Source organism: Capricornis sumatraensis, chromosome X, assembly GCF_032405125.1.
Source record: "Capricornis sumatraensis isolate serow.1 chromosome X, serow.2, whole genome shotgun sequence".
Lineage (NCBI taxonomy): Eukaryota > Metazoa > Chordata > Mammalia > Artiodactyla > Bovidae > Capricornis > Capricornis sumatraensis.
In genome coordinates, this window is record NC_091092.1 from 4,223,157 (window position 1) to 4,249,889 (window position 26,733).

Here is a 26,733-nt window from a genome sequence, read left to right on the forward strand (position 1 = left end):
AAAACAACAAATATTGGTTTGAAGAATAGTATGAGAATTTTGGTTGTGTAGAATTCTTTCAGAGTTGTTGCTGAAATAGCCTTATAGATTGTAGGGTATATTATTCCACTGAGAAACTGTATTTTTTTTTTTTTTTTTGGCTTGGTATCTTAGTTAATCAGCCAAACTCATGAGATAATGTGTATATTTACCCTTTATGTGATGATGGCTTCCTCAGTCAGTTTTCAAGCAGGTGAAAAAACATAAAATATCTCTTACAGTTTCTGTATGTGTAGTTATTTGCATTACCTCTGGCACATTTCTTTTTACTTGATACTTTCTAAGTTCCTTTTAGATTTAAACATTTTTGTCTAGCACATTAATATGCATTTTAACATAATCATCATAATGAAAATAGCTGACTGTTGACAGTAATACAAATTAGGAATAGAAAGTACTTTCTGAATTATGAATGTTAATAACTATTTAAACAGCCTATATTAAATGTATTAAAAGCTTGGCAAAGCAGCTGACACTACTTAGAAAGTTAATATAACATTAGATGCAGATCAATACCTTCAGAACATTTTGCATTGGACTACCTATGAAAAACAGAATAATGAGGGCAATTTTTTATGGTGCAGAAATGTGAATAGGACTTAAAATTGTGAGCACACCTCATAAGGCACCGTTATATGCAGCATCGCAAAATCAAGGTTGTATTTTAAATTTGTTCGCTTTAACTTTCAAATGCATAAATTGTTTTAGAGGACCCTACTACATTTTTATATACACTAGAAAGTAGTAAATTCAGAATAGTTAAGTCAAATTTTATACTTTCTTTTAAAATCTTGGTCAACAATTTGTATTCCTGGCAACCATGTTGGCTCATTTAGCTAAGTTGGTCCCATAAATATTCAGTGATATTGAACTTTTTTAATGTAATATTAGCTTTAAAACAGAATTTTAGTTTAAGGCAGATTCAGTATTATATCTCATAACAGATCCAAAGTAGATCTATGTGTTCTATATTATTTTCAAAACCAAAAACATAGGAACAGCAAATACTGATTCAAGTTTCTGAAGTATTGTTTCAGTAAGAAGTTATAGACATTAAAGTAGAATAAATGATGACTCCTATGTTGGCTTTATTATATGACATAGGAAGTTCCACTAAGGCACTACATTTTCTTGTTTAAATGCTGTGTTTTAAATTTGAAAAACAATCTGTATATATAACAATTGTCTAAAGGTATATAAAATATAGCAGTAGAGTCTAGGCACAATATTTAAATGGATTTCTTAATAGAAGGTGAGCTTCCGTTTAAAAATACTTTATATGCATTTTATTGTATTTTCTATATATTCAACATTTGCCTTGGGAAGGGAAAGCTTCTAAATATGTGTCATTTGAAATATTTGTATTTTGGTTTATATGAATTAACTGAAGTAAAGATCTTGGACACACATTAGAGTTTTATACACTTATTGTTATGGGACTCTTACTAAAGCAATTGCAGCTCTCAATAATAGATACAGATATCCCACTAAGATGTGGATAAACATATAGGAATGTAGCTCAGTCGTGTCTGACTCTTTGCAACCCCATGGACTGTGGCCTACCAGGCTCCTCTGTCCATGGGATTTTCTAGGCAATAGTACTGGAATGGGTTGCCATTTCCTTCTCCAGCGGATCTTCCTGACCCAGGGATCGAACCTGGGTCTCCCACATTGTAGACAGACGCTTTACCGTCTGAGCCACCAGGGAAGTCCGGATAAACATATAAGCTCCAAGTAAACCTGGTAGTATTCAAAATGCCTAGGACAATGCCAGGTAGTGATTTGAGTATAAAATGGTTCCAATCTACCCTGTAGCCAAGGGGGGAAGATGGCAGAATATTAATAGATATAACTGTTATCTGATGAATGATATTGCATTTATTTTTTCCAGGTAAAGACATTCTTTCTAATTCTAAGCTGAGAGAATTTTGTTTTGTGTTTGTCTAGATGAGAGGTATTGAACAACACAGTAGAACTGAGTCTTGGATAGTTTTCCATAAAGTACAGAGGATTTTGAATGTCCATTTCCTCCACTGAGTTAAAAATAAATAAATAAATAAAGTCATGGTATTTCTACAAAAACCCAGAGTAATAATACTGGTGTACAGCTTCCCCATAATCTAAGCTGCTACCAAAATGTACTTGAGAAATGTCCCTGAGGCTCTCCCTCTGGAATATCTATCATCTCTGTTGGACTTTTGATAGGAGCTGGATAGCTGACAATTCATGATTAAGATGCCAGCTAGCACCTGGAGTGCAGGTATTCTGTGCAGTCAATTGAAAGAAAATCCTTGTGCAATAGATAACAGTGTTTGCTCTATGACCCTGGCTGTTCGACTGGTGTCAGATAATGGACAGCTCATTTGGGGAGATTTCCTACTTGGTCAGCAAAGCTATAGATGTGTGGCCTCTCACATCAGGCAGTTGAAACCTGAAAATCTTCTATTGAGATGGAATCCATGAAGGGAGAACATAGAAGGGAGTATAACGCTGTAGTGCACTTTGAAAATGTAAGTCAGCTTCAAGTGAGATGGCTAGCTTAGTAGTTTGCCATATGAATATGAATCTCAAACCTTTCTAAGTCCAGAATCAATCCACTCATATTTGTTAGGTCTGTTTTGCAGCACCCAGCATTACTGAAAATATGCAGATTGGGTCTAATTCTGTTTTGGAGAATGAGACCTGAGTACTGAATATTGCTCTGAAAGTGAAAGTGAAGTCGCCAGTCTTGTCCAATTCTTTGCAACCCCAATGGACTGTAGCCTGCCAGGCTCCTCTATCCATGGGATTCTCAGGCAAGAATATTGGAGTGGATTGCCGTTTCCTTCTCTAGGTTTTCATGTGTGCGAAAGTAGCTCAGTCATGTCTGACTCTTTGTGACCCCATGGACTGTAGTCCATGGAATTCTCCAGGCCAGGATACTGGAGTAGGTAGCCATTCTCTTCTCCAGGGGAACTTCCCAACCCAGGGATCAAATCCACATTGCACGTGGATTCTAAGGGTACCATAGCATCCTTAATACCAGCTTCCAAGAGAGTTCCTGGAGATCATTTCTTAAATTTTTGTATTTAATATTCATTCATCAAAAAGTATTGAAGACTAAGTGCTAGAGTGTTAAATGGATTTCAAAAAACTGAGTTATCATAAATTTCCATATGTGAATTAGCATTTGTTCAAGAATAAGAATACCCTGAAATGACTCCAACACTGAAACTACATTAAGCATTTTTCTTTGATAAAGAAAATGTTAAAGAGTTTTGTAGTGTTGTTGAGGTGAGCATTATAAGCATCAATTAAAATGGCGAAATATTTTAAATGTAAATGGTATGGGATATTGCCCTGGGGATATCCTCTGATGCTATGACATGTTTTGTACCTTGAAAAAAACAACTTCTCTCTGTCAGTTTTTTTTTTTGTCATATACTTGATGCTGGGAGGGATCGGGGGCAGGAGGAGAAGGGGACGACCGAGGATGAGATGGCTGGATGGCATCACTGACTCGATGGACGTGAGTCTGAGTGAACTCCAGGAGATGGTGATGGACAGGGAGGCCTGGCGTGCTGCGATTCATGGGGTTGCTGAGAGTCGGACACGACTGAGCGACTGAACTGACTGATACTTTCTCCCAGAAATAGGATACAGGATATGTAACGCTGAGCTATTACTATGTGAGCTTTTCACTAATTTTGGTGTCTGCTATTATTTCATATTGTTTATAAATTATAATACTGATTTTACAGGTTGAAATCATGTGTCTTAATTTGCTCATGACAATAGTTTGGTGCAAATATTCACCTTCATGCATTTCTCAAGTCTTTCAAATAATCTTGGAAAATTAGAGTAATAAAAGTAAGGTCAGCTATAGAAGAGTTAATCTTGAGGGCGAAGAGCAAATTATACACACATTAATTTTTCAGATATGTGGTTGGAAATTTTTGAAACGTATTGAAAGGAGAGATGCTAGATAAATATGAATGATCAAATAGTACTGTGGAGATTAGAAGCACCATTGTGAACACACACTGTGGCGCTTAGGTAAGCATGATTCTGGACTTAGAACACTCATCCATCTATTCAAGGATTTGGCTATGAACCCTGTGTGTATGATATAGGCTCATCTTTGATACTCCTGTTCGTCATATTTCCCATTCTTATTTGACATATCTCTTGCATAGTTTTTGTATTTCCATTGTCAGTACTCTAATTCAGGCCTCATTCCATTTGCAGACAGGAGTTGGCAGAGGAACTGATCTATCCAGCTAAATAAGAGTTCATTGCGTTTGTTAAAAGTTTAGTATAGCCAGAGTGAGCAAGGCAAAGCACAGAGGGTTAGCAAAGTTAAGGAAGTTAGCGGGAAGTGTAGAGGAGGAAAATGTAAACCCGACCGTCTCAGAGTCTCTGGCTGGGTCTGCAAATTAGCGTAATAAAATTAACAGGAGAAAAGAATACAAATTTTACCGATTTTTTTTTTTTTTTGGTACATAAACGTTGGAGACTTCACAAGAGAAAGGAGACCCAAAGAACTGAACAAAATCAAAACCTTTTATACCTTTTAGACAAAGAAACAATAAATTTGTGAAAAAATGACAAGACCAAGGGATTTGGGCTAGGGGTAGTACATGATGAAGAAGTAACTAGGAAGCTAAGGGTTAGTTTAACAAAGTTAATATATACAGGCTTCTGTGTCCTCAATTCCCTGTGTCAGATGACACAAATGCCTTCCCTCCTAGAGTTACAGGCAGGATGGGTACCTTTCACATGGAAGATTTCTCTCCTGCTTTCAGAGAAGAAGAGGGGTGGGCTGGGGAAGAATGAGGTCATAGTGACTTTCTTGCTTCAGTCCTTGTCTTAGTCCTTCAGCTTAAGATATTGAATATGCTAGAGTGCCATATTTTGGGGTATTGTGTTCTGAACTCTATCAGAAGCAAACTTAAGATGATTGACCACTGTAACCAAGAACTTTTATTCCTAAACTAAAGTTGAATAAACTAAAGTTTTATTGACTATGCCGAAGCCTTTGACTGCATGGATCACAATAAACTGTGGAAAATTCTGAAAGGGATGGGAATACCAGACCACCTGACCTGCCTCTTGAGAAATCTGTATGCAGGTCAGGAAGCAACAGTTAGAACTGGACATGGAACAACAGACTGGTTCCAAATAGGAAAAGGAGTACGTCAAGGCTGTATATTGTCACCCTGCTTATTTAACGTATATGCAGAGTACATCATGAGAAACGCTGGGCTGGAAGAAGCACAAGCTGGAATCAAGATTGCCAGGAGAAATATCAATAACCTCAGATATGCAGATGAGACCACCCTTATGGCAGAAAGTGAAGAGGAGCTAAAAAGCCTCTTGATGAAAGCGAAAGACGAGAGTGAAAAAGTTGGCTTAAAGCTCAACATTCAGAAAACGAAGATCATGGCTTCTGGTCCCATCACTTCATGGGAAATAGATTGGGAACAGTGGAAACAGTGTTTATTTTTCTGGGCTCCAAAATCACTGAAGATGGTGACTGCAGCCATGAAATTAAAAGACGCTTCCTCCTTGGAAGAAAAGTTATGACCAACCTAGATGGCATATTCAAAAGCAGAGACATTATTTTGCCGACTAAGGTCCGTCTAGTCAAGGCTATGGCTTTTCCTGTGGTCATGTATGGATGTGAGAGTTGGACTGTGAAGAAGGCTGAGCACTGAAGAATTGATGCTTTTGAACTGTGGTGTTGGAGAAGACTCTTGAGAGCCCCTTGGACTGCAAGGAGATCCAACCAGTCCATTCTAAAGGAGATCAGTCCTGGGTGTTCATTGCAATGACTGATGTTGAGGCTGAAACTCCCATTCTTTGGCCACCTGATGCAAAGAGCTGACTCATTTGAAAAGACCGCAATGCTGGGAAAGATTGAGGGCAGGAGGAGAATGGGAGTACAGAGGAAGAGATGGTTGGATGGCATCACTGACTTGATAGACTTGTGGTTGTGTGAACCCCAGGAATTGGTGATAGACTGGGAGGCCTGATGTGCTGCGGTCCATGGGGTCACAAAGAGTCGGACATGACTGAGCGACTGAACTGAACTGAATTGAAAGTTGAGTGGCTCCATTTTTGCAAGTGCTTCCTAATACTAGTATTTTTGTGTCAAGCCAGATATCAGTTAACATTTGGTACATTTTTTGAAGTGAGTATTTACTGTATGCCATTGGTATATCTACAACTATAATAATGAATTGCAGCATGAGAAGGCTCTATGTCTATGCTGAGCAAGCAACTATTTTATTCACTGGTATATGGGAAGTAGAAAGCAAGTATATATATGTTTGAACATCTCCAGTGTGTTTATTACCTAAAGTTTCTCTTGCTTCTTGATTCCATAATAAATTTAAAAGCAAACAAAAAACACTTTACTTGTATTGCTTTCATGTTTAAATATACACATTGATGATATTTAAATAAATTTTTACTTGGTGTCTGGTATTCCTTCATGAAAGGAAAATAGCCTAAAACACTCATAATCACTAATTGATGATATATTTGTTAATTGTTGATAATATAGTTGAATGGGAGGTATGTAATGACTGAGGATTGATTGATTCCAATCATTGTTTTGGTATTAAAAACCCTCGTGATCTAAGACAATTCAATGAAATTGCTTATTTTCTTCATCTGTAAAATGAAGGAGCAGTATGGAGTAACTTAGTTTAATTAAACAACTCTTATTAGTTCATGTTCTTTCATGGAAGTTTGTTTATAAATGAAGATAAAACCATGTTAAAGTTTTTAGTGTTTGTTGTGGTTTTTACTTGTTCTAATTGAAAAGAAAGTCTTTGCATTTTTGAAAGAGGTCAACGTTACTTCAGCAATTAAAGCATTATGGTTTCTTTAAAAAGCGTTCATAGGTTTTAAAAGACATCAAATGTGTAACTTTTAGGAGTAGCTATGTTTCTAGATTTTTCTGAAAATGAGTGCAAGCCAGGTTGAGTATAGTAGAAGGTTCATATTTTTTTTACTTAGGAACTTTATGCTACACTGTAATCCTATAAAGGTTTTATCTCCATTCCATGTACAGTTTATTATTTTGTTTTTGTTTTGTTGTCATTGCTTTAGATCATTTATATCACAGTAGAAGAGAAAAATAGTGAGCTTTTGGGGTTTAATTTCTGTTAGATAAGGCTTAAGAATTATCAAGGTGTTTAATGCGGGGTTATTAAGGATTTTAACTGTTCATTGTTGAATGATTATGCTGTGAAAGAATTTATTAAAATTGAAGGTATTAAGATATTTAACTATTTTAAGAGTGCATGTATGCACATACAGATACATAACAGTATTTTTCTCAGTTTTGGAGGAAAGAGATTTTAAAATATTACATGAAGATAAACTAGAAAAGACCAGAAAATTAACATTACAGATCACATTTTGAGACAATAAAACATTTGAACTTGCTAAGAATTTTTTAACATCTACCATGAGGACCCGAAGAAACGATTCTTTGAGGTTTGATTGTGGATTCTTTGTGGTTTGATTGCAGATTCTTTGATTCTTTATTGTTGTTCAGTCCCTAAGTTGTGCTTTTGGTGACAAATACTTCTTGTATTACTCTCGACTCTGTTACTACCTGTTGGTTGTTGTTCATTTGCTCAGTTCTGTCCACCTCTTTGCGACCCCATGGACTGCAGCATGCCAGGCTTCCCTCTCCTTCACTGTATCCCAGAGCTTGCTCAAACTCATGTCCATTCGGTCGGAGATGCCATCCAACCGTCTTGTCCTCTGTTGACCCCTTCTCCTCCTGCCTTCAATCTTTCCCAGCCTGAGGGTCTTTTCTAATGAGTCAGCTCTTCACACCAGGTGGCCAAAGTAGTGGAGCTTCAGCTTCAGTCCTTCTATTGAATATTCAGGACTGATTTCCTTTAGGATTGACTGGTTTGACCCACTTGCATTCTAAGAGTTACCCTGTGCTAAAAGTATTCATGAACATTAAATTTCTTTGATCTTTGTCTACATAGCTATCACACTCTATAATGAGTCTTTAATTATGTAGGTGAGAAGGACTGTTGCCTTTCTGTTGTTCAGTCATCAAATGGTAATTATCTTTCAACTCTCCTTACCCCTGTTACCATGAAGGAATATTCATTGACCTTCTCTCTTGCCCACCAGAACCATTCAGTATAACATGCAGATTAGTGTAGGGAAAATGGCAATGTGTGCTGGTGTGTTCTATGCCTTTCTGTTTTCCTCCTTGCATTCAAAGAACTTCGTACCTTATTCATAGCAGATTAACTTGATGGCAGCTCTCTTTCATTTCCAGGATTAATAGATTAGGAATATGATTTCCTGGACTAAGTTCATTTTAACAAAATTCCACTATTAAAAGAAATTGGATGTCCTGAGGAGTGTGTGATAGAGTTTTAACCATATTACTTAGCTTAGGAAAATAAACGAATACATTTTTTAATGAAAGTTAACATTTTAAGTTTGACTGGTTACATCACTAAGAAGATGACTTTAGTTAAGTGTTTTTTAATTGTCCTGACAAATTATACTCACAATTCAAACATATGAAGAATATTTAAAATATGACCACCTTATGATTAAATATTTGGAATGATCTTCTTCCCTGCTTCCCCTCTACTTACTATAAATTTAAGATTCTATTTTTAATTTTATTCACATTTTTTGTACACTTTGTTTTCATTGTTACTGTGTGCTAAGGCCATCTCTCATATATTTTTCTAGCAATATTTTTAATGGAGAGTGGGGATAAAAATATTCATTATTCTGTAACCTCTTCGACATTTTAAAAGATTTGGACTTAAGTCATTATGACTGTCTCCAAAATATTTTGAGAGCTTAAGAAAGTGATTTTAATCAGTAAGAATCTTTCACCCTTTGAAGGAGAATTTTACTTAAACTATTGCCTTTAGGAGATTTTTGTATGTAAGGTGTTTACAATTTGTTGTAAATATTTAAGAGAAATTGGTTTTATTTAGTAAAGAAAGAAAGAAAGTTAGTCCCACAGTCATGTCCAACTCTCTGTGATCCCATGGACTGTAGCCTGCCAGGCTCCTCTGTCCCTGGAATTCTCCAGGCAAGAGTACTGGAGTGGGTTGCCGTTTCCTTCTCCAGCGTAATTCCTGACCCAAGAACAACTAAAAAGCACACACATTTCCTCCTTTGTGAGGAATTCTTAAAAGAAAAATTTGTGAGTAGCATGAAACAGAGCAGAATTTTTCCAGTGAGACCTGATGGAGAGAATGAATGAGCCAGGTAAAACCCTCTTAAAGCAAAAACGAGAGGATATAGGGAGAGATGGATTGTCTTCTTTGGTATTTTATAAGGAAATTATAATCTGTTTCAGTATTGAATTCAAAAGGACTAAGAGGCAGAGCTGGAAAATTGACATATTCAACCTTTTTATGAATCAGGTGAAATAAGTGGTCATTGAGTGTCATGCTTCAAAAGAACATGCACAGATATCTGGAATTGGAAATATGATAATAGATATTTTAACTTGGTCAGAAATAGTTTATGCACTAATCTACCATGATAAATAGTTTTGAAGGACATTGAAATGCTGAAGGGTACTGTATTTGCTTTCATGTAGACAAACCTAAGTGGATGCAAGTTTTAAGACCAGGGCAGTCATAGCATATACAAATCCATTTTGTTTTTGTTGTTAACATTTATTTTTTCATGGTGGTATGCTATTGATAGTAGAATTATCTATGAAGTTGATTTAGCTGAACAAATAATAGTTTAAAAATGCTGAAAAGTCTAAGGTTTTCTTGGCCACTCTTTGGAGGTATCGATCTGTGGATTGAAGGTATGATACTGCTTGCATTAGGTTGTACATTGCTTTTAATCACCCCAGGACCTTTTCTTTCCATGGGGACCAAAAACTAAGGTTTGGTTTTAATTTCATTCAAAAATATTACATTGGCAATATCTGTGTTAAAATAAGATGTTTCCCTGGTCTTAAAATATGTAAACACTATTTGGAATTATTTTTGAAGTCTACTCAATGCTTTGAATTAGTTGTTTTATATCTTGCAATTTTACCAACTTTCTCAACTCCATGACGAATCTCTGAACTATCATTCGTTTTATTTTATCTTCTTGTGATTTGGGTTGTAGTATGAGACTAAACATGGGAACAGAACACCATTAGAGGGAAATAAAATCCTTTGTACAGAACACATAACCCTTTATACTAGCCTTTAGCAGTGCACAAACGGTGATAAAGGGATGACATGACTAATATTGGACGCCCGCACATGAGACTCATTGCCTTTACTGCTTATGGGACTCAGGATCAGTTCAGTTCAGTTTAGTTGCTCAATCATGTCCGACTCTTCGTGACCCCATTGTATGCAGCACGCCAGGCCTCCCTGTCCATCACCAACTCCTGGAGTTCACTCAAACTCATGTCCATTGAGTTGGTGATGTCATCCAACCATCTCATCCTCTGTTATCCCCTTCTCCACCCACCTTCAATCTTTCCCAGAATCAGGGTCTTTTCAAATGAGTCAGTTCTTCGCATCAGGTGGCCAGTATATTGGAGTTTCAGCTTTAGCATCAGTTCTTCCAATGAACATTCAGGGCTGATTTCCCTTAGGATAGACTGGTTGGATCTATGTGCTGTCCAAGGGACTCTCAAGAGTCTTCTCCAACACCACAGTTCAAAAGCATCAATTCTTTGGTGCTCTGCTTTCTTTATAGTCCAACCCTCACATCCATACATGACTATTGGAAAAACCATAGCGTTGACTAGACGGACCTTTATTGGCAAAGAAAGTCATGTCTCTTGCTTTTTAATATGCTGTCTAGGTCGGTCATAACTTTTCTTTCAAGGAGTAAGCGTCTTTTAATGTCATTGTTGCAGTCACCATCTGCGGTGATTTTGGAGCCCCCCAAAATAAAGTCAGCCACTGTTTCCACTGTTTCCCCATCTATTTGCCATGAAGTGATGGGACCAGATGACATGATCTTATTTTTCTGAATGTTGAGCTTTAAGCCAGCTTTCTCATGCTCCTCTTGCACTTTCATCAAGAGGCTCTTTAGTTCCTCTTCACTTTCTGCCATAAGGGTGGTCTCATCTGCATATCTGAGGTTATTGATATTTCTCCTGGCAATCTCGATTCCAGCTTGTGCTTCCTCCAGCCCAGCGTTTCTCATGATGTACTCTGCATATAAGTTAAATAAGCAGGGTGACAATATGCAGCCTTGACGTACTCCTTTTCCTATTTGGAACCAGTCTGTTGTTTCATGTCCAGTTTTAAGTTTTGGTTCCTCACTTGCGTACAGATTTCTCAAGAGGCAGGTCAGGTGGTCTAGTATTCCCGTCTCTTCCAGAATTTTCTACAGTTTGTAGTGATCCACATAGTCACAGATATTTTTCCAGAACTCTCTTGCCTTTTCAATAATCCAGCGGATGTTGGCTATTTGACCTCTGGTTCTTCTGCATTTTCTAAATGCAGCTTGAACATCTGGAGGTTTACAGTTCACATACTGCTGAAGCCTGGCTTGGAGAATTTTGAGCATTACTTTACTAGCATGTGAGATTAGTGCAACTGTGTGGTAGTTTGAGCATTCTTTGCCATTGTCTGTCTTTGGGGTTTCAGTGAAAATTGACCTTTTCCAGTCCTGTGGCCACTGCTGAGTTTTCCAGCTCAGTCACTGCTGACTCAGGAAAGCACTTTCTAATTTTAGCTTTAACCCTTTTGAAAGAAAGACGTGAATCCAGACAGTCTAATTATAAATGTGCATGTAGTCACTACTTCCTATATGTCTGTTTTACATATAGAATTCTGAACTCATCCATCCACTGTCTGATTTTAAGTTATATTTATGTGAACTATAATTAAATAATTCAGGGTCCAAATATCCAACTTACGGATAAAAGAAGTTAAAGGTTTTAGAGACTGTGAACGAACAGAATCTCATTCCCTCATAAAATAGGCACATTTATAGAGTTTTCTTCATTTTTTTTTTTTTTTTTTGGCCCTGGAGAGCCAGAGAGGGGAGAATCTTGCTTTCTCATGGCCATAGGGTTCAATGAATCCTCTGATACTTTCATTACAGATAAGATTTTTTTTTTTTTTTGATTTTGAGCATGCCAATGAGTGTAAGTGGGCCCTTTAGAAAAAATGACTTCAGAAGTTCTGAAAGTCTGGGGCAGATTTTTGTTTCACAACCTTAATGTGTTTTGATATTTTTCTGCCAGAATTACGCATGGACTATAAATATACTTTTATCTCCACGTCTCCCCTTCCCCTACCATTGTGACTTCTATGTCTATTTCACTGTGAATTGGCCAGAACTAAATATAGTAATGAATGTACAGAAAGTTGAATAACAGCAAGTGAAAGAAAGCAAGTGATGTGATTTGAGTACCAAATATCAAGTCATGAAATCTTTTTTAAAAAGTCAACGTGTAGAAGTCTAGTCTCTATTTTTTATTTTTATTTATTTATTTTGGGCATACCATGTGGCATGTAGGCGATTATTTCCCTGACCAGGGATCAAACCCATGCCCCCCGCATTGGAAGTGCAGTCTTAACCACTCGACTGCCGGGAGTCCCTCTAGTATCTTGTTAGAGTCTTCTGCATGTTTCATATACTTAAAATACTTTTCAATAAATGAGGAAATGTTATTAAGTGTTAATAATTTTTAAGAAGAATACGCCTAAAATTCATACTGTATTTTGGATAAGTAGATTTAAGGAGTGCTAAAGTTTTTTTATTTTGAACATTTTTCGAAATATCTTAATGCAAGCTTCACTGTGCATGATTTCATTTAATAGTAACAAAGGCCTTATGAGGTATAGGTACTATTCTCAACCCTATTTTGTAGACAAGGAAACATGCTTAGAGATTTTAAGTAACTGATCGAAAGTAACGCAGCTAGAATATGATAGAGATGGGATTGGAACTTAGATCTGTCTTCTTATAAAGCTTATATATTTAACCATGTCACTCTGTGATCTCACAGAGATACCCCATTGATGAATAGAGAGTTATATTTCCGACCTTTGAGTAAACGTGGGAAAAGATCTCTAATTTGTAACTTCTTGAGCAATATCAGGGTATATAGCCATACCTTTTATATCTAAGGTCAGAAAATATTGTCTCATTGTGGGTCAGTCCTCTTCCTCCCTGGAACATCTTCCTGGCTTCTTCTTCAGTGTTCAGATCTTTTCTTGGGCTCTTGCTCACACATACATTAACTGTCCTCAGTGATCTTTCTATTTTTGTTTGTTTGTTTGAGTGGTTCATTTGTTCTACCTGGTCTGCTGTTAAGTGATGACTGCAAATATGATGGTGGATATGTAGCATGTCAAGACAACCCTAACTTAGGTAACTTGATGAAATAAAATTACCAATACGTTTGTCAAAAATTATTTATTTATTTGGCTGCACCATGCCTTAGTTGTGGCACGTGGGATCGTTAGTTGCAGCATGTGAGATCTAGCTCCCTGACTAGGGATTGAACCCAGACCCCCTGTGCTGGGAGTGTGGAGTTTTGACCGCCGGACCAACAGAGAAGTCCCCATATCATCAACGTGTTAATGCCAAGAAATGAGATTATGGGCTATAACCCATCTTAACAACAACAACCAAAAAAAACCAAAAACCTTTCACTACATCTAACTCTGTTCTCTCCAATAAGCTGCTGCCTAAATCTTGATTGCAAGTTTTAGAGGGAGTTTCCAAATATTTTTCTTCGGTAGTATTTCATAGATAAGAAGCTTAGGACTTTGAAAGACAAGAAACATGTGCGTTGAAAACTAGCCATTATACCTAAATGAATGAAATAAGCTATTAAATAAGAGAAAATATATAATTCTTTGTCTAGACATAGATATTTAGGTTTAAGCTCAATGCAGTTCTGGAAGAAGCACAGATTCTTCTGTGAGTTCTGGCTGGAGCCATTAGCCAAGTGTTATAGAAAACCATGTACTGGTTCTATTAGTAATTTCTAATGGTGTGATTGAAATAAACATGGGCTTTGGAATCAGACCTAGGTGTGTGGGTGTGAGTACTTAAACTGGTATTTAACTTGTGGAATGATGTTTTGCAAGTTACTTAAATAATTTTCTTCTCAGTTTCTTTATGTGAAAACATTTTCAGGATTAAAGTGAAAACGGTTGACAATATGAAGTGTTTGAAGGATTTTAAGCAGTTACAACTATTATACTTTTGGTGCTAGTGGTAAAGAACCTGCCTGCCGATGCAGGAGACAGTAAGAGACATCGGTTTGATCCCTGGGTCAGGAAGATGCCCTGGAGGAGGTCATGACAACCCACTCCAATCTTCTTGCCTGGAGAATCCCATGGACAGAGGAGCCTGGTGGGCTAGAGTCCATAGGGTAGCAAAGGGTCAGACATGACTTAAGCGACTTAACCATGCTCTCATGCCACATGCATGCTTTGCTGAAGGAATGCTAAATGGTCTAGCCACTTTGGAAAACAGTTTTAAAAGATTACCAACACAATATTGTAAACCAACTATCTTTTAGTTATAAATAAATAAGTTAAAAAAAGAAAAAACAAAAAACTTATCTTAAAACCTAACAATTCCTCCCCTAGTTATTTTCCCAAAGAGAAATGAAAATGCATGCTTACATAAATACTTACATATGAATGTTTATAGCAGCACTGTTCGTAATGATCAAAACCTGGAAACAGCCAAGTTCAGTTCACTCACTAGTGGCCAACTCTTTGTGAGTTGGGCATGGACTGCATGCAGCATGCTAGGCCTCCCTGTCCACCACCAATTCCTGGAGCTCGCTCAAACTCATGTTCATCGAGTAGGTGATGCCATCCAACCATCTCATCCTCTGTCGTCCCCTTCTCCTCCTGCTTCAGTCTTTCCCAGCATCAGTGTCTTTTCAGTGAGTCAGTTCTTCGCATTAGGTGGCTAAAGTATTGGGGTTTCATCTTTAGCATCAGTCCTTCCAATGAATATTCAGGACTGATTTCCTTTAGAATTGATTGGTTTTATCTCCTTGCAGTCCAAGGGACTCTCAGGAGTCTTCTCCAGCACCCCAGTTCAAAAGCATCAGTTCTTCAGCACTCAGCTTTCTCTATAGTCCAACTCTCACATCCATCCATACATGACTACTGGAAAAACCATAGTTTTGACTAGACAGACCTTTCTTGGCAAAGTCATGTCTCTTCTTTTTAACATGCTGTCTAGGTTGATTATAGCTTTTCTTCTAAGGAGTAAGGATCTTTTTATTTCATGGCTGCAATCATCATTTGCAGTGATTTTGGAGCCCCCGAAATAAAGTTTGACACTGTTTCCACTGTTTCCCCATCTATTTCCCATGAAGTGATGGGACCAGATGCCATGATCTTCGTTTTCTGAATGTTGACCTTTAAGCCAACATTTCACTCTCCTCTTTCACTTTCATCAAGAGGGTCTTTAGTTCTTCTTCACTTTCTTCCGTAAGGGTGGTGTCATCTGCATATCTGAGGTTATTGATATTTCTCCTGGCAATCTTGATTCCAGCTTGAGCTTCCTCCAGCCTAATGTTTCTCATGATGAACTCTGCATATACGTTAAATAAGCAGGGTGACAATATACAGCCTTGACGTACTCCTTTTCCTATTTGGAACCAGTCTGTTGTTCCATGTCCAGTTCTAACTGTTGCTTCCTGACCTGCATACAGATTTCTCAAGAGGCAGGTCAGATGGTATGGTATTCCCATCTCTTTCAGAATTTTCCACAGTTTATTGTGATCCACACAGTCAAAGGCATAGTGACCTCCATACAGATTTCTCAGGAGGCAGGAAAACTTATGCATACATAAACACTTACATGTGAATGTTTATAGCAGCTTTGTTCATAATCATGAAAACCTGGGAACAACCGAGATATTCATCAATTGACGAATGGGAAAAAAAATTGTGTTATACGCATACAATAAAAAGGGATGGACTACTAGTACATGCAACCACATAGTTGAATATCATGTTTGTGCTAAGTGAAGGAAACCAGACACTAAAACCTGTATACAGTATGATTACGTTTCTAATTACATTTTGGAGCAAGCAAAACTATAGGGACACAAACCAGATACGTGGTTGCCACATGGCTGGGAGTAAAGAAAAGTGACTGATTGTAAAGAGAAATGAGAAGATATTTCGATGGGGTGGACGTGTTCTATGTCTCGTTTGTGTTAGAAGCTGCATGACCGTGTTTTGTCAGTGATGAATTTCACTGTATGTAAGTCATATTCCAATCAAAAAGGAAAAACCTTGTGTTACAGAGTATTATGGATAGTATATGAGATCCTCTTCCTCCCCCCATTTTTTCTTCTGTTTGGTTCTTCATTATTCTCTGTTCTTTCTGTATCTCTTATAAATTTGGGGTCCATGATAAATTGCAATGTCTGATTTCAAGGCTGAGATACTACAGAAAATTGATGTCTTTACCTGCAATCTGAGTCAGATTTTAAATAGAGTCATTAACTGTGTTTTCATACTTCTAGATATTTCAGTTACTACTGAATAACTCAGAGCTGGAATTTGCCTACTCTGTGAAATGTACCAAATATATCTGGGAATTCCCTGGCAATTCAGTGGTTATGACTCTGAACTTCCACTACAGAGTGCGTGGGTTCAATCCCTGCTTATGAAACTTAGGTCCCACATGCCTGTTGGCCAAACAGCAAAAACAAAGGCATATATATATTTATACACAGACCAAATATACTTGCTTTTACTAGTTGTTTTATCTCTGTTCTGTGGCTATGCAGGTATACAGTATGGTATGGAGGGTATTTAGAGCAGTCTTAAATTTTGAGCATGAATCCTGATTATGAAAGTCTTCATCGTCTTCTCAGCAAACACTGTTTTAAGTCAGATGTTCTCAAACTTGAGCAAACATCAGAATCACCTGGAGTAGTTAAAAGAGTTTTTTTGGCTCCACCTATAGAATTGCTGTGTTAGTAGGTCTGGCGTGGGATCCAAGAATTTGTATTTCTAACAGATTCCCAGATGCTGTTGATGCTCCTGGTTTGGGGCACACACTTTTAGAACCATGGATTTACACTTACTCTGTTGTTGCAGTATCAAAATTCCTGCCTATGTAGTTGCATGCTAAATAACTTCAGTCGTGTCCAACTCTTTGCTGCCCTATGGACTGTAGCCTGCCAGGCTCCTCTGTCTATGGGCTTCTCCAGGCAAGAATACTGGAGTAGATTGCCATGCTCTCCTCCAGGGGATCTTCCTGACCCAGGGATTGAACGCTCATCTTTTAAATATTCTGCATTGACAGGCAAGTTCTTTACCACTAGCACCACCTGGGAAGCCATGCCAACATAAACTAGCCAACATTTTGTTTTTAAACCACTTCACCATTTCAGTGTCACATTTATATTGGATAAAACTTACATATTTAAGTGTGAGAGAAACACAGACAGTTAGTGTTTGGGTAGAGGCCACAAAGTATTTGCCGCTTTAAAGAGAAAGCATTTGGTGCTGGCAAGAGACAAAGCAAAAAATATGCATGTATAGCTGCACTCTCTTCCTCTTCACCTCTTGAATGTCATCCTACTATATCATAGTTATTTTATCCCCCTAGCTACAACCTCCTTCTGGACACCTGTTCTCTATAAATGCTCTAAGGGCTCCTACCATGCCTCTAATCATTGGCTTTCAGTCGCTCAGTTCAATCAGTTCAGTTCAGTCCAGTCACTCAGTTGTGTCCGACTCTTTGCGACCCCATGGACTGCAGGATGCCAGGCCTCCTTGTCCATCACCAACTCCCAGAGCCTACTCAAACTCAAGTCCATCATGTTGGTGATGCCATCCAACCATCTCATCCTCTGTTGTCCCCTTCTCTTCCCACCTTCAATCTGCCTCAGCATCCGGGTCTTTTCCAATGAGTCAACTCTTCGCATGAGGTGGCCAAAGTATTGGAGTTACAGCTTTAGCATCAGTCCTTCCAATGAATATTCAGAACTGATTTCCTGTAGGAATGACAGGTTGGATTTCCTTGCAGCCCAAGGGACTCTCAAGGCTTCTCCAACACTACAGTACAAAAGCATCTGTTCTTTAGTGCTTAGCTTTCTTTATAGTCCAACTCTCACATCCATACATGACTACTGGAAAATCCATAGCTTTGACTAGATGGCCCTTTCTTGCTAAAGTAATGTGTCTGCTTTTTAATATGCTGTGTAGGTTGGTCATAACTTTTCTTCCAAGGAGTAAGCATCTTTTAATTTCATGGTTGCAGTTACCATCTACAGTGATTTTGGAGCCCCCGAAAATAAAGCCTCTCATTGTTTCCATTGTTTTCCTATCTATTTGCCATGCAGCGATGGGACCAGATGCCTTGATCTTAGTTTTCTGAATGTTGAGCTTTAAGCCAACTTTTTCACTCTCCACTTTCACTTTCATCAAGAGGCTCTTTAGTTCTTCCTCACTTTGTGCCATAAAGGTGGTGTCTTCTGCGTATCTGAGGTTATTGATATTTCTCCTGGCAATGTTGATTCTAGCTTGTGCTTCATCCAGTCCATCATTTCTTGTGATGTACTCTGCTTATAAGTTAAATAAGCAGTGTGACAATATATTGCCTTGATGTACTCCTTTCCCGATTTGGAACCAGTCTGTTTTTCCATGTCCAGTTATAACTGTTGATTCGTGACCTGCATACAGATTTCTCAGGAGGTAGGTCAGGTGGTTTGGTGTTCCCATGTCTTTCAGAATTTTCCACAGTTTTTTTGTGATCCACACAGTCAAAGGCTTTGGCATAGTGAATAATGCAAAAGTAGATGTTTTTCTGGAACTCTCTTGCTTTTTCAATAATCCGGCAATGTTGTCAATTTGATCTCTGGCTCCTCTGCTTTTTCTAAATCCAGCTTGAACATCTGGAAGTTCACTGTTCACATACTGTTGAAACCTGGCTTGGAGAATTTTGAGCATTTCTTTTGGTAGCGTGTGAGATGAGTGCAATTGTGCAGTAGTTTGAGCATTCTTTGGCATTGCCTTTCTTTGGGATTGGAATCAAAACTGACCTTTTCCAGTCCTGTGGGCACTGCTGAGTTTTTCATATTTACTGACATATTGAGTGCAGTGCTTTCACAGCGTCATCTTTTAGGTTTTGAAATAGGTCAACTGGAATTCCATCACCATTAGCCTTAGGTATTCTCAGTTAAGATTTTTCTCTGCCTACTTTGTAATAGGCCTGACCTCTTCACACTTAAGTTTCATGGTTGTGTGCAAATTTTTTTTTCTTTCAGACAGATAGTAGTTTTCACTGAATGAAACCAACGTACCATCAACTGCACAATTTGAAACATTCTGGGAGATGTGAGTGTCTGATTTCATGTGAACAGATAGAAATCATGGTCTTAAATCAAAGGCTTCTCCAGACCCAGAAAGAAATGATCCTAATAATTTTAATAGCACTACGTAGAAAAATGAGTAAAATTTAGACTCTTAAAACAAGTTATAAAGGTTAAGTTTAAGGAAATCATAGATTTTTTTTTTCTTCCCAAATGCCAAAGCAGATACTGAGGGCTGTTTGTATAAATTTAATCAGAAGTCTGATTATTTTAAGGTTGTGTTAGGGTATTTGCTGAAATGATATCTCCTGATTACTCTCTGTGATAGATTATCATTATTTTATGCTTAGAGAGCTGGTGTCCTTTTCTCCTTCTACCACCACCTTACTGATTATCTAGAGTCTGAGAAAATAGCTCATTATACTGGTTGATTACATGCCTCAATTGAATTGTAGCTTGCCGCCAATTATCATTACAATGCCATATTGATTTTTTCTCATTTCCACTGTGGAAATTAAAGCAGAATTTGTTTAAAATGAGTTTCCATATATATTGTGAATGTGATTGGTTCTGAATATTTGAACTATTTTTAAAATAGTTTTTTTCAGTGATCTGTTGTTTCTTATTGTCTCTTAGAAATTTAGGTCTCATCTCTGTTGATAAGCTTTGCCTTAGTTAAATATGAAACATGATTTAAAGACTGTGGCATTGAACTATAGTCATGGTTTAAATATATATATATTTTTAATTATTGCTTCACAGGTGTCCTGCTGTATATTAATTTACATTTGAGAATTTCATGGGCAATATGATTCTGCTCATTCTTTTAACCACACTAGTCAATAAATTTAGTTATGTTTAATTAGCAAATATTTAGTGTTGACTATATGTAATCTACTCTGCTAAGCATTGTGGGAGACTCAAAGATGAATAAGATCATGTAACAATCTTCAGAGAATTTTTAATCCAAAAGGTGGATTTGACACTTGTGATGCAATCATAATGTTGTTCAGTAAGAGATACAGAAACATGGGCATTCAAGGGGAAATAACACATTTGGACGTAGTACTTACAGGGAAAAACATTAATGGAGGAGTTGCCAGTCAGTTTGAGCCTTGGAGAGATGGAGTTGGAGTTACCTTCTGGAAAGAAAGATTGAAAAATGAGGTCAAGCAGGGAAGACTGTAGGAAACAGAATATGTCTGATTTTATTGGAACATGTAGTCTGAGGCTTGAGGCTTGAAAGGTAGGTTGAGGTTTGATCAGAATCAGGAGTTGCAATTTGTTAGGTAGTCCAGAAAAGATTTTTGATGGAAGACTGCTCTTATTTCCTCTACTGGGAAAGTTCTTTACTTTTTTTAAAGCTCTGCTCAAATATCACCTTATCAAAGAATCTTCCCCTGACTACACATAAAAAAAAAAAAAAAAAGTAATAACACTGGGTCACTCATTCCATTTCCCAAGGTTTTTTTTTCTATTCATAGTACCAAAGCAGTGATATTTTATTAGGTAGTTGTTTATTTAGTCTTTGTCTTCTTTTTTCTAGATTATAAGCTACATGAACATAGGAGCTTAGTTTGTTGCCAGTTATTTCTGTCACATAGAACATGCCTGGTAGGTAGTGGGAACTCAAATAAATATTTTTTGAATGAATGATCAGAATAAATGCAAAGATGAAAAAGTTGGGGGATCAGGAAATTATGCCAATATTTCAAGTCTGAAGGATTCAAAGGATAGCGGTGTTATTAACAGAATATGGAAGAGTGGAAGAGGAGTTGATATAGGGAAACAGAGACAAAGCAGAAAATAAACTTGGGTTATAAATTCAGGCTTAAATATTTAATGCTGGTGAAACAACCAAGGTAGTGCTGTGGAATGGGCAATCTAAAATGTGAAGGAAACTGTGGGATCGAGATAAAAGATCTCTTCAGTCATTCTCGTAGGGTCAATACTCAAAGTAATTGGAGTAGAAAAAAAGATTGACAAACAGTATGAAGACTGGATTAGCAGATTTGAAAATCAAAAATTTAATTTGAGGTATTTAATGTTTTAATCATATAAACTTATTTATACTTTGTTTGTTTGTTTCATAGCTGGGTTAACAACTTTGGCCATGAAGGTCTTGGACTCTTGTTGGATGTGCTGGAAAAGCTTCTGGACAAGAAACAGTAAGAATAAACATGAAAAAAAATTCACCACAGGGGAGATTTTTCAGCACAATATGATGTTTTTTTCTTTTATTCAGGCAAGAAAATATTGACAAGAAGAATCAGTATAAACTTATTCAGTGCCTCAAAGCATTTATGAACAATAAGGCAAGTAGTATTTATTTATGCCTTTGTTACAAAAGATGAGAGCTTTCCTCACAGAGTGTATGAAACAGGCAAAATCGTGGGTGCTTACTCATTTTTCAAAAGGATCTTTATAATGCAAATCCTCATGAGCTTCATTTAAGTATTATTTAAAATATACTTTGCTTCTCAAAATATTTAATGACAGGTTTTTGCAATCTTGCAGACATCAAGTCTTGTTCCCAAATCAGATAATACTGTTTTTTGTTTTTGTTTTGATAGTAGTCGGAAAATTTAAATTTAATTAATTGGAAAAACAGTATAAGGTTAAGATTTTTCATTCTTTTTTTGTTCAGTTAATGTCAGTGTGTTAATATCCATAAAAGACTTTTCTGGCAGATAGCAGAAGATTTTTGTATATGTGTGGTACCAGTTGCATTATTATTAAGGATTTATCTTCTAAAAGTATTTTTTTCTCAGGTTATGTAGTTATAGTCATTTTTTAATTTAAACTAGAATGGAGAATGAACTCTTATGTATGATTTACACCATATTCCTATAGGTAAAATACCATTGACATTCATTAATTTAAAAATCCCTTTAGATGGTGTTCTAATGATCTCAAAATATTTAATAAAAATAAGTATAACAGTGACCTAAATCTTGCAAGATGTAAAATATAGTTATTTTTAAATAATAAGCAATGCAATAAGAATATCTACATAAGTAGTCTGAAATCTTTTTTTATAATTGTATGGGATTATGCATGATTATGTATGTGTATATTATACACACATGTATCAGCAAATAATTTTTTGATCTGATGGATGCTTGCCAATTGACATGAGTCTCATGTATAGAATGTACTAATTGTGCTGTTCTTGGAAGTTTCTTCTGAAAAGATTTCGATCAGTATTACTGCAGAATTTCTCAACTTTTGAGCTCATAGTCTTTGATGATAAAATTATGCAGAATGTGATACCTAACAGGAAAGCAGTTAATGAACATTGCTTCTCAGGATGGATCTCTCTTTTCAACTGAGGAAAACTAAGAAATAAATGGAAAGATAACACAGTACTAGAAATCAGGAGACAGAGTCTTTGCTTTGCCACTAAGTTGTGTGGCCTTTAGAAAATCATTTGACCTCTCTGCCAATCAGTCACCTAACCTGTAAAATTAGCAGTCTGATCTAAATTCTTATTGGTTTGAGTAGTGAACTCTTACAGCTTTCCAGGTATGAGTGTAATCAGTATAGTTAGTAGAGAAAGTCATATGAGTGAGATTTCCTATAGAGCCTTTTCCCTGGAGACAGCAGTTGATATGCCAATACATAATTAGTTGATTTATAATGTAGTGTTAGTTTCATTTATACAGCCAAGTAATTCAGTTATACATACATACATGTATCTGTTCTTTATTAGTGTCTTTTCTCATATAGGTTATTACAGAATATTAAGCAAAGTTCCCTCTGCTGTACAGTGGGTCCTTGTTGGTTATTTATCGTATATATCATAGTATATATGTGTTCATGCCAAACTACTGATTTATCCCTCCCCCAACCACATTTGCCCTTTGGTAACCATAATTTTGTTTTTGATATCTGTAAGTCTGTTTCTGTAAATAAGTTTTTTTTTCTTTTTTATTAATTATATTCCACATATGAATGATACCATGATATCATATATCGTATATGTTTGTCTTTGTCTGTCTTCAGTTAATAAAATAATTTCTAGGTCCATCCATGTTGCTGCGCATGGCATTCCATTCTTATGGGATGGCTGAGTAATACTCCCTTGTATACATGCACCACATCTTCTTTATCCATTCCTCTGTTGATGGACATTTGGGCTGCTTCCATGCCTTGGCTATAGTGAACACTGGAGTGTGTGTTTCATTTCAGGGTATGGTTTTCTCCAGATATCTTCCCAGCAGTGCGATTTCTAGCTCATATGCTAGCTCTACTAGCTTATTTTGTTAAGGACCTTCACACTGTTCCTGCATAGTGGTTGTCCCAAGTTGCATTCCCACTAACAGGGTAGGAGGGAGAACATGATGGTTTGATTTAGATTACTGTAAACTAAGGCTAAGCTTTAGTTAGAGCATGTGAATGTCTTTTACACTGGTGCTAGGAACATGACTAAATGATAAGTCTTTTAAATTACAGGCATCTGAAACGATAGGCATAAAGTTACATTAAAAAATATACAGTGATATATCAATTTCATGTTGTATTGAATTTGTCATAATCAAAGCATGAAACTTTCATCTGAAATGATTTATGCATCAGATTTGAAAAATTTAATGATTTCACTGTCAGTTTAACTGATTTTAAAAGTTATTTTAAGTTTGGTAATTGTATAGTAATCATCTATCTCTCCATTTTAAAAATTTTCATTTATTTTAATTACTATTTATTGTTTACTACCCACCTTTATATATTCATTTTCCTTTTGTTTTCTTTTGCTTCTTTTTCATTTTGTCTTTTCCATTTCCCTTTTTGTCTTATCTCTGTGTATTTTGTTATTATTATAGCTAAGGCTCATGTTGTTTTCTCCTGAATTTTTTTAGAAAATAGAAACCATGAAAATATTCAAGTGTGTGGTACTTCAGTAAAGGTTAGCTTGAAATGGCAATTTTGCAATGATGAAATATTGTCAAATTCCACTGTTAAACTGTAAAAACAAGCAAACATATTTCATAAGAAATCTGAGAAATACCTTGTGGGCCAAAGATCAAAGAAAATATGACCTTCTTTATGTAGTGAAAACCCGAGTTTTGGGCTTTCTTCAACATTTCTTTACCTATTCATTCTTGTGATGCACACTTGCATGCATGTATTTAAGCCTAGAAAATCAATGAAAATGGTGTCTGTCTCCTCTGCCTAGTTGACTGTGACATGCAGTATTCAATAAAACCCATGCTCCACTTCTTTGGGGTTATAATTTTGCTATGTACCACAGCTACTTGAAAGAGGGAGGCTAAAAGAGAGAAGGTATGGGAAAACCCATACAGAGATTTGTAGCTTCTTTAACTGGCATGTAGTATACAAAAGAGCTTTTCAACATTTTCCCTTTTTGTTCAACTTAATTTTCCATACAAACATATTGAAAAATTTAATCATGAGTTCCAGATGTCTCCAACGAGAACCAATGACATAAGTAGAACAGCTACATATTCTTCTTGATTGAGGAAATACTGATTGCTGCATATTTCTTCCAAATTTTTATGGAATGTTTAGTTAGGATAATGGAGATCGTATCTCATAAAAGGACCTAAAATCCAAGAAGTGGTCATTTCAAATAAAAAGCAATTTAATTTGAAGAACATTCATTTAATTAAATAGAACCTCAATGTGGAGGCATGGGTTTTTAGAAAATCCTTGTTAATTTGTTTTTTAAAATTAAAGATATGACTCCAAAATATTTTGAAAGAAAGTTTTTTATTTTTCTCCTTTAGTTTGGATTACAAAGGATTCTAGGAGATGAAAGAAGTCTTTTACTCCTAGCAAGAGCAATTGACCCCAAACAACCCAACATGATGACTGAAATAGTAAAAATACTTTCAGCTATTTGCATTGTTGGAGAGGAGAACATGTAAGTATTGCTTTGTCATTAACATTAACTGCATAGAAATGACACTTGAAAAATTGAGAAATTTGTGCTGTTTCTTTTGATACCATGCAGCTGTGCTCAGTTGCTCAGTTGTATACGACTCTTTGCAAACCCTTGGACTGTAACTCACCAGACTCCTCTGTCCATGGGATTTCTCCAGCTGAGAATACTGGAGAGGGTACCCATTCCCTTCTCCAGGGGATCTTCCTGACCGAGGGATTGGATCCATGTCTCCTGTATATCTTGCATTGGCAGCAGATTCTTTACCACTAGTGCCACCTGATAGCTTGCATGAAGATAGTATTACATTTCAGGAGAAAAATTGGTATTTTTATCTTATCTTTTTACATTTTAGCTGTTTTTTGATTCTTTGAAAAATAGGTTTAAAAAGACAGAATCCTAATGGGAAGTTCTTCAATGTTGGATATTCAAAGTGAATGATTAGAATTTTATCCAGTTGAAGGGAAAGCAATTATTAGAAAAGTAGGGAAAGATCAGTTAAGGAGTAATTTTGGCTAAACACACACACAGGCACATTCACATACACACTCTACACAATATACACCCTCATCCATGCACATCAGAAAATTTGACTTCTTTAACTAACAGAATTAACCAGATGCTTTTATTCTGTACTATTATTTTACAGTAGTGCTTTACTTTATCTGTGTAATGTAAGTGAAAGAATAAAGCAGTTATTCATGGAATGCAACTAACTGATTACAAACAACAAAAGGCTGTTGGTAATCATTCAGGATGCATGTATGTAGCATTTTCAGCAAGTTGTTGCTGACAACACATTAGATCACTTCTTACTGAAATAATACTCAATCAGAAGCAAAATTATAGGTTTGATGTCCAGTTGTTAAGAAACTCTTGTGATAAAGAATGAAATACCTGTTACGGATATGAACTAGAATACTTTTTTCTAAACACTCTGTGTGGCAGTAATCATTTCAGTTTGAATTAGAATAGAGGCAGGCAAAGATTTAAGAATATTCTAATATGTTGACTTTCTCTTACCTCTTGGAATAAAATGAAATGTTTCTTAGTGTTGGTTTATCCTTCAAAACTGAAAGACAAACATTGAACAAAAATATCAAACAACATTGTCTTATGAGAATGAGGTAACATGCAAAAATAAAGCTTCCTTAGGTTTTATAGGAAAATCAGTTTATATATGACTAAGAAATATTTTCCTAGTCTATTAGGTTTTCAGTACTTAATTCACAGAATGCAACCTAGTCTGGTATATTTTATGACTTAATTATAATTTCAGATATAGCTTGATGTGAGTAGTATACTACAGAGAGGTTCATTTGATTCAGACACTGTACAGAGATAGCTACCAATATTTTTGTTCATGTAAATAAGTTTCTTGTGCTAGGTAATTATAGATGCTTCTTTAATTTACTGGGCTTTCTCTTTTAGGCTTTTTCCTTGTTCCATTTTCAGAGAATTTTTTAAAAGTTGTTTAAAAAATATGTACTCTTTCTTGCACTTCATT

General features: G+C 36.3%; 1 protein-coding gene across 1 annotated transcript in view; it reads left to right on the top strand.

Annotated features, from left to right (window-relative positions):
• Positions 1 to 26,733, top strand: part of DIAPH2 (diaphanous related formin 2) — a 980,877-nt gene that overhangs the window by 254,866 nt on the left and 699,278 nt on the right. Inside the window, exons 6-8 of the mRNA XM_068961943.1 lie at positions 21,418 to 21,492; positions 21,570 to 21,639; positions 25,072 to 25,208. Of these exons, the coding sequence (XP_068818044.1) occupies positions 21,418 to 21,492; positions 21,570 to 21,639; positions 25,072 to 25,208 (282 nt within the window). The remainder of the gene's footprint in view (positions 1 to 21,417; positions 21,493 to 21,569; positions 21,640 to 25,071; positions 25,209 to 26,733) is intronic.